The sequence below is a fragment of the Gambusia affinis genome, linkage group LG06, assembly GCF_019740435.1.
Source record: "Gambusia affinis linkage group LG06, SWU_Gaff_1.0, whole genome shotgun sequence".
Classification (NCBI taxonomy): Eukaryota; Metazoa; Chordata; class Actinopteri; order Cyprinodontiformes; family Poeciliidae; genus Gambusia; species Gambusia affinis.
The window spans coordinates 10288233-10303484 of NC_057873.1; the positions used below are offsets into that span (position 1 = coordinate 10288233).

At 38.5% G+C, this 15252-nt stretch overlaps 1 protein-coding gene across 2 annotated transcripts in view; it reads right to left on the bottom strand.

Moving 5' to 3' along the window:
• LOC122832652 (chloride channel protein 2-like) overlaps nucleotides 1–15252 on the bottom strand; it is a 90510-nt gene that overhangs the window by 41899 nt on the left and 33359 nt on the right. For both annotated transcript variants that reach the window (XM_044119622.1, XM_044119621.1), the window contains exon 2: nucleotides 12948–13083. In XM_044119622.1, coding sequence (XP_043975557.1) covers nucleotides 12948–13083 — 136 coding nt within the window. The remainder of the gene's footprint in view (nucleotides 1–12947; nucleotides 13084–15252) is intronic.

Genomic DNA, 15252 nt, shown 5'->3' on the forward strand with positions numbered 1-15252 from the left:
AGCCGTTGGAGCGGAGGATGAGGTGAGGAGAAAATACTGCAGGGATTGGAAAGAAAACCACACGCACACATTCTCCAATTAACACCTTGAGCTGTGAACGGAGGCAAAAGCTGCAAGAAATGTTTCCACTAGCGCACAGATTGTTAGAAATATTTAGTATATGTTATCTGCTGTGTTCTTATGTTCACCCTGTTTGATGTGTTAAGTTATTGTGCTGTTCTCCCATTGTTCTGTGAGTTTTCAGTTCCTGCCTTACAGCAGAAGGACCTAACAGGAGCTGAACTCAACCATCAGTCCGTAGGTGTGGCATGCCTGCACTCAAGATAACAGAAGAAATAACTGAAGAAATAGCAACAATATGTAACTGACTTTAAATAACAAGACAGACTAAGGAAAAAAAAGGAGGGTACGGCAAAACTTGCTTCAGGGCAATAGGAGATTGCAACTGAAGCAAGTCTCTGTTCCATTTCTCCTTGCAAGTAAATCTAAACTCTCTTGTCTTTCTCCATTTTGTGTGGTGTTTAAATTCAAGTACCTCAGGTCTAACTCCTTTTGAAACTTTGTTTGGGAATCCATTTAGGATACCTCAGTTTAACAACCAATGGGAAACAAATGATGAAGCTTATGGACCTGGTAGCTATAGATTTTGAGTTCTCCATTTGTCGGTGTGCTATAAATAAAAATGTAGACCGAATAAATTACATCCACTATAATGTACAGAAATTAGGAAACTGGACACAGGGAGGATTTGAGGCTGCGAATGATCAGTTTGCTGCTACCTCTCTCATGGCATTCCAGAACAGAATTGCCCTCGTCATGCTGCTGTCTAAGGAGGGAGGAGTGTGTGTGCTGTTTGGAGAGCAGTGCTGCGCATTCATCCCAAAACAACACAGCCGCAGACGGCAGCCTCACGAAGGTAATCGAGGGGCTTCGCACCCTGGATGGGAAGATAAAAGGCCACTCAGGAGTGGACACGTCCACGTGGGACTCATGGATAGATGCCTTTGGGAAATATTGCACTCTCATCTCCTCCGTCTTGGTTTTCATTGCAGTATTTGCTGCTGTTCTTACTTTATGTGGCTGTTGTTGTATTCCATGCCTTGTTGAGCTGTTCTCTGATTGTTCTGTGAGTTTTCAGTTCCTGCCTTACAGTAGAAGGAACTAACAGCAACTGAACTCAACCATCAGCTCATAGGTGTGGCGTGCTTGCACTCAAAATAACAGAAGAAATAACTAAAGAAACAGCAACTGGACAGGTTTGTCTGTGCTTTCCATTACTCCATCTCCAATTTTGTGGCAGATCAGAGGAACAGGACATGAGTATATTTAGCTTTATGTGTTATGTGAGTGCATGTGCGTCATCTCAACCACAGGCTGTCTGTGGTCCTACACCCCTTGTGTCATCCAGTCAAAGTAAGAAAAGTGTGTGCATGTGTGTCTGCATGCACACATGTAGGCATGACTTCCTTGTGTTTCTGCGCAAAGTGCCTATGTGCCTTTACAACATCAAGTGTAATTTGGGCTCTTTGGATGTATAAATCCATTAACTTACAGTGCTTGATGGCTTTTCAGCAAAGACACAGAAACACAGCGGTCCTACAGACAAGATGCTGCCTTTATTCTTCATGGCATGCAATAAGCAGCATGTTCCTTCCCAGTGACCTATCGGCAGAGTCACCCCATCCATCCTCCTCTGATCCATTCATCCATCTTTAAATCACATTCAACCTCTGTCTTGGCTTCTGAGCTCCACATCTCCCTCTCTCTTACAGGTCTTATTTGAAACTCTTCACTCGTCTTTCCTTTTCTCTGCACTCCTTCCTTCTATTCCATTTTTAGTCTTACATGCACACTTGCTCAATCTCTCCTCACCAAGAGACATAGTGCCTACTATGTCTCTTGGTGAGGCATTTAGGTTGCCTTGGATACACAGTGCATCAAGCTCCTCGGTCTGACATTAGGGAACTGCCTTAGAGAGTGGCCGTTTCTGCGTCACTCCCGTCTATATATTTTTTTGTCAAATTTAAAGAACTACTGAACCATCTCCAACCAACCAATTGTTAACGATTTATCTGAGCACTTCAAATAAAGTTGTGGGGGGAAGATTTAATGTGGCATGTAAACATCTGCACACCTAGAATAGCTCTTTGCAACTACAGCAGACTGTGTTTGCATGACCTTTAGACAGAACAAAACCATTTTAGAAACCAACACTGGTCCCATTCTGCTGTGATTTTACTGTGAAAATGAGGAAAATAGAAAAGCAGAGTGAACACACACCTCTGAAGACCAACACTACCAGTCCATAATCCTCATTACTGCTTCCACTGAAAACCCAATTATTCAAATCACTCCTTCATATATTATGCAAGGTGACAGCCTTATAAGGGTGTTAAAGGCCTAAATATACTAATATACCATTTTTGCTCGGTCATGGCAATGAGGCATGCTCCCTCTTTGTGTCTATGTGGCTCCACATTCATTATGGAGCTTCATGCATGAGGCAGAGATTCAATTAGAAACGGCTCGCTGTGTTTAACACCACCTGCTTAATTAGATCAAGAGGAGCACAGATGAACGTCACCATTCGGATCATTTGAGTTTTAAATGCCAATGCTGACTGATACTGGATGGATTCAACTAAAACTGATGCTTGGCGCCAATCGGTGTACACACGCACTAGTTAAAGGTTTTTCATAAGTTGTCAAATTATTTTCAGGATTTTTATAGACAGTCATATCCTGCAGTCCAGCCTAGAAAACTCACAGGATGGATTGCAGACTCTCCCCAATTCTTTTTTTTCATTCTCTCTCTTCTGCTCCTCTCTTTTCATCGTCATTCATTTAATCAATCTCCTCTCCAGACTTCTGAAATCAACTCCTCCACTCATCTCTTTACTTTCATTTTCTGTGTTAACTTTCCACCTCTTTCCATTTCAAATCATGCTTTCATTACAGATTTGCATCCATTCATTTCTCCAGCTTTCTATTTCACTATAGTTTGCCCTTTTCTTGCCCCGCCTTCTCATCACAAACACACACACTCTCTATTGCAGACTCAGCACTTTTGTTCTGCAGCCCTCTGCAGACATTGAAGTGTGCCGATTTACACTTTTACAACCTACCGTACCAAGCCTCAGAGCAAAACTACGGCACACACAGTATCTGCACTATCTTTCAAAAGTGACAAGAACATGCATAGCGTATGTATTCACCATGTTCTCTTTGCTCATACATAAAAGAATAAAGTAGAAACACATTTGAATTTACAAACTACACCATATATAATGACCTAAACACAACTAATAAAAGGAGGGGAAAACACACAAAAGCTGGAAATGCAGAGAATTGCTCAAACCACAAACCCCAGAGGTTCACCCACCAGCAAGTCAACAGCCCAAAACTTACATCCAGGGTTATGATGCTGAATTAGGATGCCTCCAGTTTAAAAATTCAGTTTTTAAATGGGACCTCAGGTAGGTCCAATTTAAAACCTAACTGTTAATCTAAACAAGAATTTAAAACTGATGTCCACATATACCCAAATTCAGCTTGACTGAGGTCAAGTCATTATTTTTATTGTTTTGTCAAAGAAGGATGAGCAAAACATTTGCTTCAAGACCTGCAAAGCTGATTGAGACAAACTCCAGAAAGCCTTCCACTGGTTTTCTCTAGAAAGCTGATTTAACAAGGTGCTGTCTCAGATAGGCTGAAAACAGAGGCACATCTGAGGTTTTAGATATATTCCTCTTCATAAAAATGCACTACATTGTGTTAATCTGACATTTAAATTCCAATAAAATACATTGAGGTTTGTGGCTGTAATGAGACAAAATGTAAAAAAATATATATATATATATTAATGGAGAATGACCAATTTCGCAATGGCTGCAGTGACAAGCTATTGACTCCTAGTTTACTGCATAGCCTAACCAGAAGTATTCAGTTCCCCAATCACATGGACACATGTTTGCATGGCTATCTTTGTGGGGACTTTTCATCAACTTCCATTCATTTCTACAACCTAAACGTTACCCTTATCCTAACCCTAACTCTACCCATTACATACCCAACCCTAACCAAAACTCAAGTCACACCTTAGTCCTAAATCTAACCCCTGACCCAAAAACAGCGTTTCCCCTTGTGGGGACCAGGCTTCGGTCCCCACAAGAAGCAGTGGATCTCCACAATGTAGTATGTGTCAGGAAAATGGTCCCCACAAGGTATCACAAACAAATGCACACACACACACACACACACGCACACGCAGCCATGCACCCACACACACGCCCACACACATATCTATATGAAGACATTGTTTCCAACTACACATTAGGGCTGGAGGTGAGCAGTAATAAGGCCAGGCTGGTGGAGTTAGTCTTTACTGACACAGCAAAATAGCAATGTTAAGCACACTGAGGTATTTTCTTGTTGGTTGTTGATTAATAAGAAGCCAGAAGTTGTAAGTGTATAATGTTGTGTGTGTCACAGAGCTGTTTTGAAACTTTATTGCACAGAGACAACCACTGGAGTTTGAGTCTGCAGAGCTTTTTCTGATATTAATGGTGGGGGTATTAAGACATCACAAAGCACTGGAAAATGTTTGGAAGCATTACAGCAGTGCAGAAACACTTAATGACCATTTAATACATATTATTGACAAAGTAGTACTGCAGCTGTAGTAATGGAGAGCTGAAATTGAGAGTTTAATTTTAGTTGATGAAGGCAGACTCGGGGTTATACATTTTGTTTACCAGAGATAAAATCCTGGGCTGGGGCCTCCAGAACATATGGGTACCCTGACCCTGGAGAACAAACAAACCATATGAAATTGTTACACAATGCACAGCTTGCGTATGTGCATTTTTTTCTCTTCAAGATTCCATTTTTCATTCCATCACTTAAGGAAAAAAAAAGTTAAGTACATAATGTCATTACTTTGTGATGGATGTAGGCCCTGTTCACATGCAGCAGTTTAACAAATGAACAAGGTAACAGAAAAGACTGATGGGGCAATGTGGGGAGAACCGGGGTAAGAGATAATGTTGTCATTGGTGTCCTTGTGATGCATAATTGTGAGATGTAAAGAAAGGGACATGCATTCCCTTTTTATAACAAAAACCTGTAAATGTGGCATGCTTTGGTATCCAAGTCAATATTCTTAGAATTACGCTTCACAGCAAATACATCAGTAAGTGCTTTGGTGGAAAATTACTCAAGTGCAGTTACTCAAGTTCCAGGTGTATGAATGATTTTGCAAGCAACTGGAGAACCTATACAAATATTGAAGTATTAGAAAAATCATGCAATCCATGTTACTTTTGTGAATACCTGAGCAAATCAATGAATAAATGTGAAAGCTGTTTTGATCACCCTCTAGTGGCCGGCTGTGCTCTAGTCCGTCACAATATCAGATCATCACAACGCAGTTATTATTGATGCAAAATACACCAAACCTATTACTTGTAAATTAATGTGTAAGGACTTAAAATAGGAACCTCAGACTACGTCTCCCTCTGGCATCACAATTATGAAAAAATAAATGAATGGGGTAAAACGTTTACACCTTTCAGGCCAGTCTGGAAACAAATCAGTAAGGTATGGAGGGAAAGTGAGTTGTGGACAGGCTCTGGTCTCACTGAGGATTAGAGAGTAATAACTCAAAACATGGGGCTCAAATGGATGGAGCAGAAGGCGCACAGTAACCCTTTTGCTTCAGCTTGCACACAGCCAAAGAGGAGGGACAATAAAAGCTGATGGATTGTCTTCCAAGAGGGAAGTGAAGAGAGCTGAGTGGTAAGAGCAAACAAGAAAAAGTGAAGGAAAGGTCAGAGAGGTTGGAAAAAGACAGAAAGTGAGATCAAAATAATTGAGATCAGGAAGATGAAGCAAAGATTTAATACAACAAATCAGATTAGCAGGGAAAGGTTGCGAAATGAGGCATACAACAGATAAAACAAGTTTGAAACTAGACTTTAAAAAATTGGATAGCAAAGTAACATCTAAATTCTTTGTGTCCTTTGACGAATAAGCCTCAGTTTTACGGTGAGGAGTTGCCCTGTATAAAGCATATGCTGTAATCACAATCCAAACACATAAAAATTAATCATGGCATTAATAAAACTCCACTGTTTATGGTAGAAGCTGCAGTAAAGCCCATCAACAGCAATGAGGTAAGTGATTTACAGTAACCTCAGGATCACATTGGAAAACTGCAGTCCCCCTGATCTGTGGCCCAAACTGCACTTCATCAAGGCATTCATTTGTTTTCACTGTAACTCCTGCCAACTGTTGGACTGGGTAATACTGCAGTTTGAGCTCAAAATCATGATACAAAAAATATTTCCAGAAGTTGCTCTAAAATCTAAATTAACCTGACTAAACTTGAGATCAATTATTCCTTCACCACTTTATTATTAAGTTAAAGGAAGAATCCATTCACCACCCTTCCTCAGTTCTGCATGCTCCATCTTATCCTGCTCTCCCTCATTATTCACCCTCAAATCCTGCATTTTTCAGAGTGTTTCGACAGACTGTGAGGAATTCGACCAGGGTGCAGCATTATTCTATAAAACAGCTCCCAGTGGCTTTAGAAACTCAATGACTTTGGCGACCCAGTGAGTCTCTCTGGTGACGGCTGTTGGGATGGATGGTCTAACCTCTCATTACACCATCGGAAGATTATATTTGTTGAAAGTCAGAGTTAAAATGCTGTTTGCAGCACCATGTAATGTAATTGGGAAAGGTTTAGAGTGCACTGGTACAGGAGATGCACACAAGCAGACATTTCATTCAGATTTTGTGTTGCAGGATTCCCTCTCAGGAGAAGAGATATTTTAACAGCTGAACTGACTCTATGATGGATTGTATTATATATCAAAACAACTTTGAAGTATTGCAAACATTTGTTATTCTCGTTAATCTTCATTTTAATTGACAACCTTTACTATTTTCAAATGGTTTTATTGTCAAAAAATGTATCCTTTCATCAGTTTTACCCAATTGCCCCAGTCAATTTTTTACAGCTATTTAACACACTAAAATTATTTATCTTGTGTCTTTGCTTACAGCTACTTTGTGGGTCAGAAGCAGAAGTACGGGAACCACTGTTCTGTGAGTAACATTAAGGTTACTGAAAAACAATGTTATTTAAGCAACAGAAAGAATAGTTGGTTTTCTGCTTTAAATTCTCTTAGATCATGTGGCACGTTTTTGTTCAAGGTTTAATTTAGCACAGTTATACCTTGAATCCATGTTTTTGTTAAAGATCATCATGCCTTAAAACCTCAGGACCTTAACTGATTTTAAATTGCGTCTTGTCTTTTACAAGAAAAACAAATATATATATATATATATATATATATATATATATATATATATATATATATATATATATATATATATAAAAGAAAGAAAACAAACTGAAACTGATGTGGATTTGTCTTGGCAAGTATAACCCTCTCACTAAAGAAAGCTTACCTGGGATTTCAATTGTGGCGTCGCGGTGAGTTACATTCTACGGCTGCACACTAGCAATGATTATACCTTTTGTGTATGGATCTATTTTTTCCTGGCATCTTCAGAATTTCATGCCTTCCACCTTTAGAACAAAAGTACAAAAAGTCACATCTGATTTTCAAACTGAAAGATTTTCTCAGATAAATACTGCTATCCCTTTAAGATTAATCTCTTCACAAAATGTAGAATAATATCTAAATTCATATACAATTTTTGTGAAGGATCCATTGATGTAGTGTGAACAGGAAAGCTGACAGGATGCTCCTGAATGCCCAGAGATTATACTCAGACACACACAAATAAAAAACTCATCCGCAGAGGAAGAGAAGCCCTGCCAGGATCCCACTTCCTCCATGAAGTCCACGTTTCATCTCTGCCAGAGCTCCTCCAACTGCTGCCTCCAACTGCTGCCTCCGTCACAATGCAGCACTGTAAAGTTCAACGCCGCCCCCTGCTGACCAATGCACACACAGCAACAAGCCTTTCCCCACAGACTGCACCGGCTGGTTGAACAGCCAACAGTTGGTGAAAATACCATATGCTCACTCCTGCGGCACTTGTTTTTCTATTTATGCTCTCCAAATGGAGGCATTGAGGGGGATGAAAATCATTCAGCTTTGCAGCTCAGAGTTACTGTCGGGTTTAATGAGGCCAGACTGTTTTAAGGGAAAACTTCCATTTAACAGCACAAAGAAATGCTTCATTATTTGTGCTTTGAATTAACCAGAAAACAATTAGGTTTTGCAGAAAAGATCAATCTGTATTTATATCTAGAGCCATAAAATAACATGAAAAGAGGAACTATCATCTATGACCTACACAAAAAATATTGATAATAATATATTTTAAGTTCCTTTCGGAATGAGCTGATTTAGGGCTTATTGTCACTTATGCAAATAAACTGCTGCTGGCTGCAACCCCAATCTCAATATTTGTGAATTTATTTATTGTTATTTTAAAAACAAATGGTACATCTCTGACCCTTGCGAAACTCCTGCACAACCATCAAGGAGCAGCAACCCTTCCTGGATGTGAACAACTCTTGTCTTTTCCAGCAGGTCAGCGTGTAAAACCTGCTGACCAGCTCCACTCCGATTGTGTCTCCAGACACCAAAAAACATTAAATTATTGACAGAAAACAGTTTGGGATTTATGCTTGCACTGCTTCCAGAAGTTTTACATATTATGCCCCCTTTAAAGAATATATCTGAACATTTTTCACTATGGAAGAATAACAAAAAAATATATATATTTATGTTTTACAAAGTTCAATCAGAGAATATAAAAACTTGATCAACATTCATAGGACTATTTACTGAACAGCATGTATGAATGCCTTTATTTAACAGAGTGTGTGTCCTTTAACCCCCAGCTGATGGAGGCAGATGGTTACCCTTCCTTTGTCTGGTTCTGCTCAGGGTCTCGTCTCCATCATGACACTTCATCCCATGTACACTAAAAATAAAGGACTACAGTAAAGACCGCATTCAGTCTTAATTCATTGATCTTAATTGATTGATCTTTCATTAGTCTTTATATAATTCCTGACTGTCAAATAGAAAAGAGGGAGAAGAAAATAAATTAAGATCAATGAATTAAAATGCATCGGTCTAATCAGGATTTTTACAGATTCACTTTACTTCATTACACTCTGTTTCTTGAATTGGGTTTATTTAGGAAGACGTGAATAAAAACTTGAATTAGTTTTTGTTTAATATAAACTTTACTTGCAATAAAAACAATAGATGATGAAAATTCTATCCGTTTTCTCTCTGCCTCAAGAAGATTTGTTGTGAATAACTGTGGTCTGCAAGTCAAACTGAATGAATGTTTCTGTTCCAGCTTGTTGCAAAGCTTGAAAACATGTTATAAAACCTGAGATAGCTACAAGAGACGCAAGAGTGCTATGTAGAATGAAAGTGGTAAAATGAGGGATATAACAATAAATCCTCCTCACAAGTCACTATAACATTATACATTATTGACTCAATAAGAATCAAATTGGATTCTAGCAAATAATAAAAAAAAATTGTATTATGAAATTGAAACCCAATTGCACAACACTCATGTGAGAAGAGAACAGATATATTACTGGATATTTTTTTAATCTAGAGTTGCAGCTGTGCAGCTTGTTAATCTTAACAAGCTCACAGCTTTCTGCTTGCTTGGTCTTGAACAAATGAACAGTTTTCTGAAAAAAAAAAAGACCAATTCAGCTTTTCTGTAGCCTTGTAAAGGTCAAAGGTGAAGCCACAGTTGCTGATGCAAGATTGAACCCAATCTTGTAAGGGAATGAAAGATGTGGGGTGCAACCAGTGGGGCAAGGAAAGCCGGACTTTAAATGAAGAACTTGAAGGATTTGCAGGTGAAATTTGGGCCATTTGGTTTTACAGGTTCAAGACAACAGATACAGCAACTCAAGGAAATTGAGATTACAGAGTGAAACCAAATAAATCAAAACTAAGGTTGGACTTTGTGTTTAAGATTTTTTTTGTGTGTTATGCTCAGATAGATTCAAAATCATTAACCATAAGTCATCATTATGCTCATTTACTGGTGCAGTTCAGTGGTGTGATTGTTGTTGCATCCAGAAATAAAGACAGACAAAAAAAAAAAAAAAAAGAAAGCAAAAAACAGAATATGTTTCCTGATCAATTACCATGTGCCTCATTTGATGGCTTGGACATGTGAGAATGTTTTTTTAGGGGGCGGAGGGGTTTGCAAACAAAAAATAAAAATGCACAACACAAGTTGAAGCAAATGAAAAAACAAAAGTCTATTTTATTTTGAAAATAAAATGGGCCAAATACAAAACTTGGACATAAGCACATGTGAAAGCGTACAAAGACTCTATGGCAGTCATTTCTGCAATTTTCAGCTAGTAAAGGATAAAAAGTGTTCTGTGCAGAGAATAAATTTGGGAATTTGGAATTAAACTCCAAAGTAGGGAATTAGGAAAATAAACTAAATAGAAAAACTAACCAAGGTATGATGATTTATTGACAAGCAATATTATAAAGCTATTGACTAATTTCACTGAAAACTCTTGACTTGTTGCTTTAACACTTGAAAGGCCAAGTTCTTTGATTAGCAACTGCTAGTAATCAGAATATTCTTATTTATTTCTTCAAATTAACAAAATCCAACCTGATCGTGTTTACATATGAACAGACAATAGTCGTCTGAACCGCCACGAGTCAGCTGCGACTCATCGACAATCTGCGACACTGCTGGCAATAACTACAGACATGATACCTGTTGCTCAAGCTGCTCCGCTGTTTTACGGAGAAGAATATCTGGAGTGGGGCTGGTACAGCTTGTACAGCCCCAGTCTCTCTTTCTGTCTCTCTCTCATACACTGAAGACAGCTGAAAAGATGACAACCTCCTTGGGGACAGAGATGGCTCATGATAAGCTGGTAATGCCGTTGGCTGCAGCATTCAGCATCATTACACTGCAACAAATGAGCAAGACTGCGTGCAAATGCGAGTGTGTGTTATGGATAAAATATAGATAAATATGGGCCACATAAAAGGACAAAGTATCTGAATGTGTCAGATTCCCAAGTACTTTCATCCTCTACAGAATGTAGAACTGTGTGTTCATATCTGCCTTTTTTCCTACAAGTGAGCATAAGGCTGAACTGCTGTCCAAACAACTTCTCTCATAATTGCAACAACCTGCTGAGCTAATCAATTGAATCACTGGCCCCTCTACAGGTGTTCTGATCCATCTGAAGAGTACAAGAGCTGGTGGAGTAATGGAAGACTGATTCATCAGCTGCCAGGAAAAACGGTGTTCAAGCTGCCTGTAGTTATGCTTTGGCGACACTAGAGGGCTCCCTGCTGTCACAGAATGAGAAGTGACACCAGGCTGATGAGTTGTATATATTGGCAAACTCTGGGGTTTCTTATTTAGAACAGAAATGAGCAAAACGAGGTGAGGTCAGTTAAAGAGCAACACAGTTGACACAAATGCAATCAGGCTTTCTCCGTTGTTGCTCCTATTCCAGATCAGAGCTGAGTAAAGTCTGGGTCATTTTAAAACGCTTCTTAAAACTTTTATTCTTAGCATCTAATTGAAACTTGACTTTTATTGCTAACTTTTCGGTTGTTATGTTTTAGTTATATTTTCGCTTTCGTCAGTTTATTCTATTGTGTTATTATCTTTGTACAACACTTTCGTGCAGTTTTATACTGTTTTTAAAAGTGTCAAGTTTTAAAAACTTAACATTGACAATTGATATTAGCTCTAAACTCAATAACATCTTGACAATGCTGAAGGGTTAAATTTTTGGGGTTCAATAAATTGTTTCATAACAGAAGAAAAATATTCCAGATTTTACATCTTATAGGGCTATTTGGACAGTGTGTATTTCGTCTTAAAAGTTAGACATACTGGTGAGGAACACTCCAGAGTTATCGAGTAAGGTGAAATCAGAAGCCTTTTCTCATCTGCCACATGAATCTCAAAGAATTCCTCCAACTCCAGTAAATGGCCCATATTTTCCTGTTGTGTGTTCTGCTTTATCTCACTTCATTTTATAACTCAGTCACACACACTTGCTCACACACACACACCCTTGTTTTTACTACTAACAAACCAGAGGAAGGTGAAGGACGGTTCACGTGGATCCCCTGTTCACTGCAGGGCTCTGAACATTGACGTAATGCTGACAGACTATGAAGAAGAAATTCTTGTTATGATGATTGTCTGATGCTGCTTAATTTATAGCTTTCTGATTTGTTGTCCAGGACAGCTTGAGCTTCCTTAGCAATTGAGCATTGAGAACCACATCCAGTTCAGACCCAAAAAAAGAGGTTCCAGCATTGTATTTCTGTCACTAAAGTAATGAAAACAATCAGGCAGTGATGAGAAATCATCACAATGGTTGATTAGGCCTACATAGTGTCAGATCTATGCTCTAATCTGTGTTTACACCCACTTTTGACTCAGATTTTTTAAATAAATTATTTAAAAAGATAATTAATATATTGTGATATTGTACTGGGAGACAATAACTAATTAAAAAGAGGCGCCAAGTTGAAATTAAAAGGCCTTCATAACAAATCCTTAATGACATTATTGCAGTCAGAGGTCTGAATCTTATTAAGAGTGATCCAATCACTGGACTGACAGCTCCTCTTAAGTATGATGTTAAATGACCTTTTTCAGGTCACTCACTTATGAAGGCCACTCACTTTTGCACAGCAGACCTGATTATCGAACACTCAGAAACATGATAGTCAGAGCAGCTACGTCCTACAGGTGCAGATGTGAAGACCCTGATAAGAATCAATCCAAACTGCATTTAAACCAAAAGGGAAAAAAATAAGTTTGTAGATAAAAGCTACGACACTTACTTTGAATTTAAAGATTACTTCTGCAGCTTCACATTCTGACTAATAGGAGTAGCTTGCTTGTACTTACTGCGGCACTTGGCGCAGCGTCCCTTGTCATACTCCAGCAGGTCCCGGGTCCGGCTGCGCCTCTGCCCGCTCTCCCTCAGCCGGGCTGCCTCCTCTTTGGCGTACGCCCCAAGTTCCTGGGTGTAACGCCCATACATCTACAGGGGAGAAAAGTGACACAGTTTGCCCTGAGATGAATGGACATATCCATCAGTTTAAAGTCCAGGATGCAGAAACTCCAAATTTTAGCGACCTAGTCTATTACTGGAACCATCTTTGGTATTAATCAGTTTTTCGCTCAAGTGTGGAGAGGACCCACAATATGATGTGTGACGTGATAGAGTATTGATGGTAAAATTCTCACAGTCAGGAGCTTGTAGCCATCATATAACACTAGAATAAATGTTTAATTCTTTAAAAGTATTACATCTTTAGAGTCGATTTTACCAAGCTCTTCCTTTAAAACACATATATTACTTTTACTGTGTGCTTCCTTCACTTTGTGTTCATTTCTACTTGAATCATAAAATTCAGCACCATCTTACAGACTTCATACAGGGCAAACCTAAACATGTACTCTGCAATTTACACTGGCAAAAAGAAAAATTATCAGAAAATATCTCACCACAAAAAGTATGACATGTTCACATACAGAGTGTTGAGTCAGCAGTACAAGAAACAGGAAGAACACAGTTTTACATACTATTCCTCCAAAACATTCTTTGTCATTAGAATGGAACAAGAGAATCGATTTTCCTCTTGGCCACCCATAACAAGGCTCCAAATTTTTTCAAAAAGTTCACACAGGCTCACATTACCGCCAAGATCAATAAATAGAAAGTTTTATCAAACAATGTCTTGCAAAAGCTTTCATACCTTATGGAAATTGCTCACATTACAACCAACTTATAATTCATCAGTATTCAACAGATGTTCCTTGAAGATTTGTTAAGAACATTAGTTTAGGAAAAACCAAGGAATACAGCAGACAGGAGAGGTTTAGAGCAGGAGTTGGGTCTCACGCTTTGAACATAAACAGAGAACTATTCAATCTAAATATAAAATAATAAAAATTGATAAAAAGTTTCTACACCTACATGCAAAATGTTGTGTGGTTCTCAATGAAAGAAGTTCTCAATGAAAAAGGGTGGGAGCAGCTTCATGGTTAGGGGACTTTGAATAAACTATTAGCTTTCATACAACTGGCACTAAAAAAAAGTGCAGATTTTTTCCATCAGCACTTTTGATTACAATTACTTCCCTTTTTAACTCAAACACAATTATTCTTGTAACTGCACAGCAAAGTAATAGATGTATTGCTATTTATTCTTAAACACTCAGATGACCTTCACTAGATGTCAATGTATGTTGGCAGAAAACAGGACCTCAAAGCAGTTCTCATGCTTCTTTGAATTCATTTTCCATTGCCCGGCAAAATAAACTGGTTGGATAACTTGAGGGAATACAGAAATTTGTGCATTCACCCATATAAACAGAAACACACAGAGAGCTCAACAGCTGCACCTTGTAACAGTGTCTGCAATATACACAACTACACCTATTTCTATTTCATCCCTACTGACCGCCAGAGGGCAGTGCTGAAAGCACTGATTGCTCCTTTCGTGCATACGCCATTCAAGCAATAATATCAACAGAGTCAAACCTCAACATTCACTCTGCCATTTACACAGGCCATAAGAAAAGTTATCAGAAAAGACGGCACCACAAAAAGTATTACATGTTCACATACAGAGTGTTAAGTCAGCAGTACAAAAAACAGGAAGAATGCAGTTTAACATACTATTCCTCCAAAACATTCTTTGTCATTAGAATGGAACAAGAGAACTGATTTTCCTCTTGGCCACCCATAACAAGGCTCCAAATTTTTTCAAAAAGTTCACACAGGCTCACATTACTGCCAAGAAAGCCAAATAGAAAGTTTTATCAAACAATGTCTTGCAAAAGTTTTCATACCTTTTGGAAATTGCTCACATTACAACCAACTTATAATTCATCAGTATTCAACAGATGTTCCTTGAAGATTTGTTAAGAATATTAGTTTAGGAAAAACCAAAGAACACAGCAGACAGGAGAGGTTTAGAGCAGGAGTTGGGTCTCACGCTTTGAACATAAACAGAGAAGTATTCAATCTAAATATAAAATAAGAAAAATGTTATAGGCCTATATGCAAAATGTTGTGTGGTTCTCAATGAAAGAAGTTCTCAATGAAAAAGGGTGGGAGCAGCTTCATGGTTAGGGGACTTTGAATAAACTATAAGCTTTCATACAACTAGCACTAAAAAAAGTGCAGATTTTTTCCATTAGCA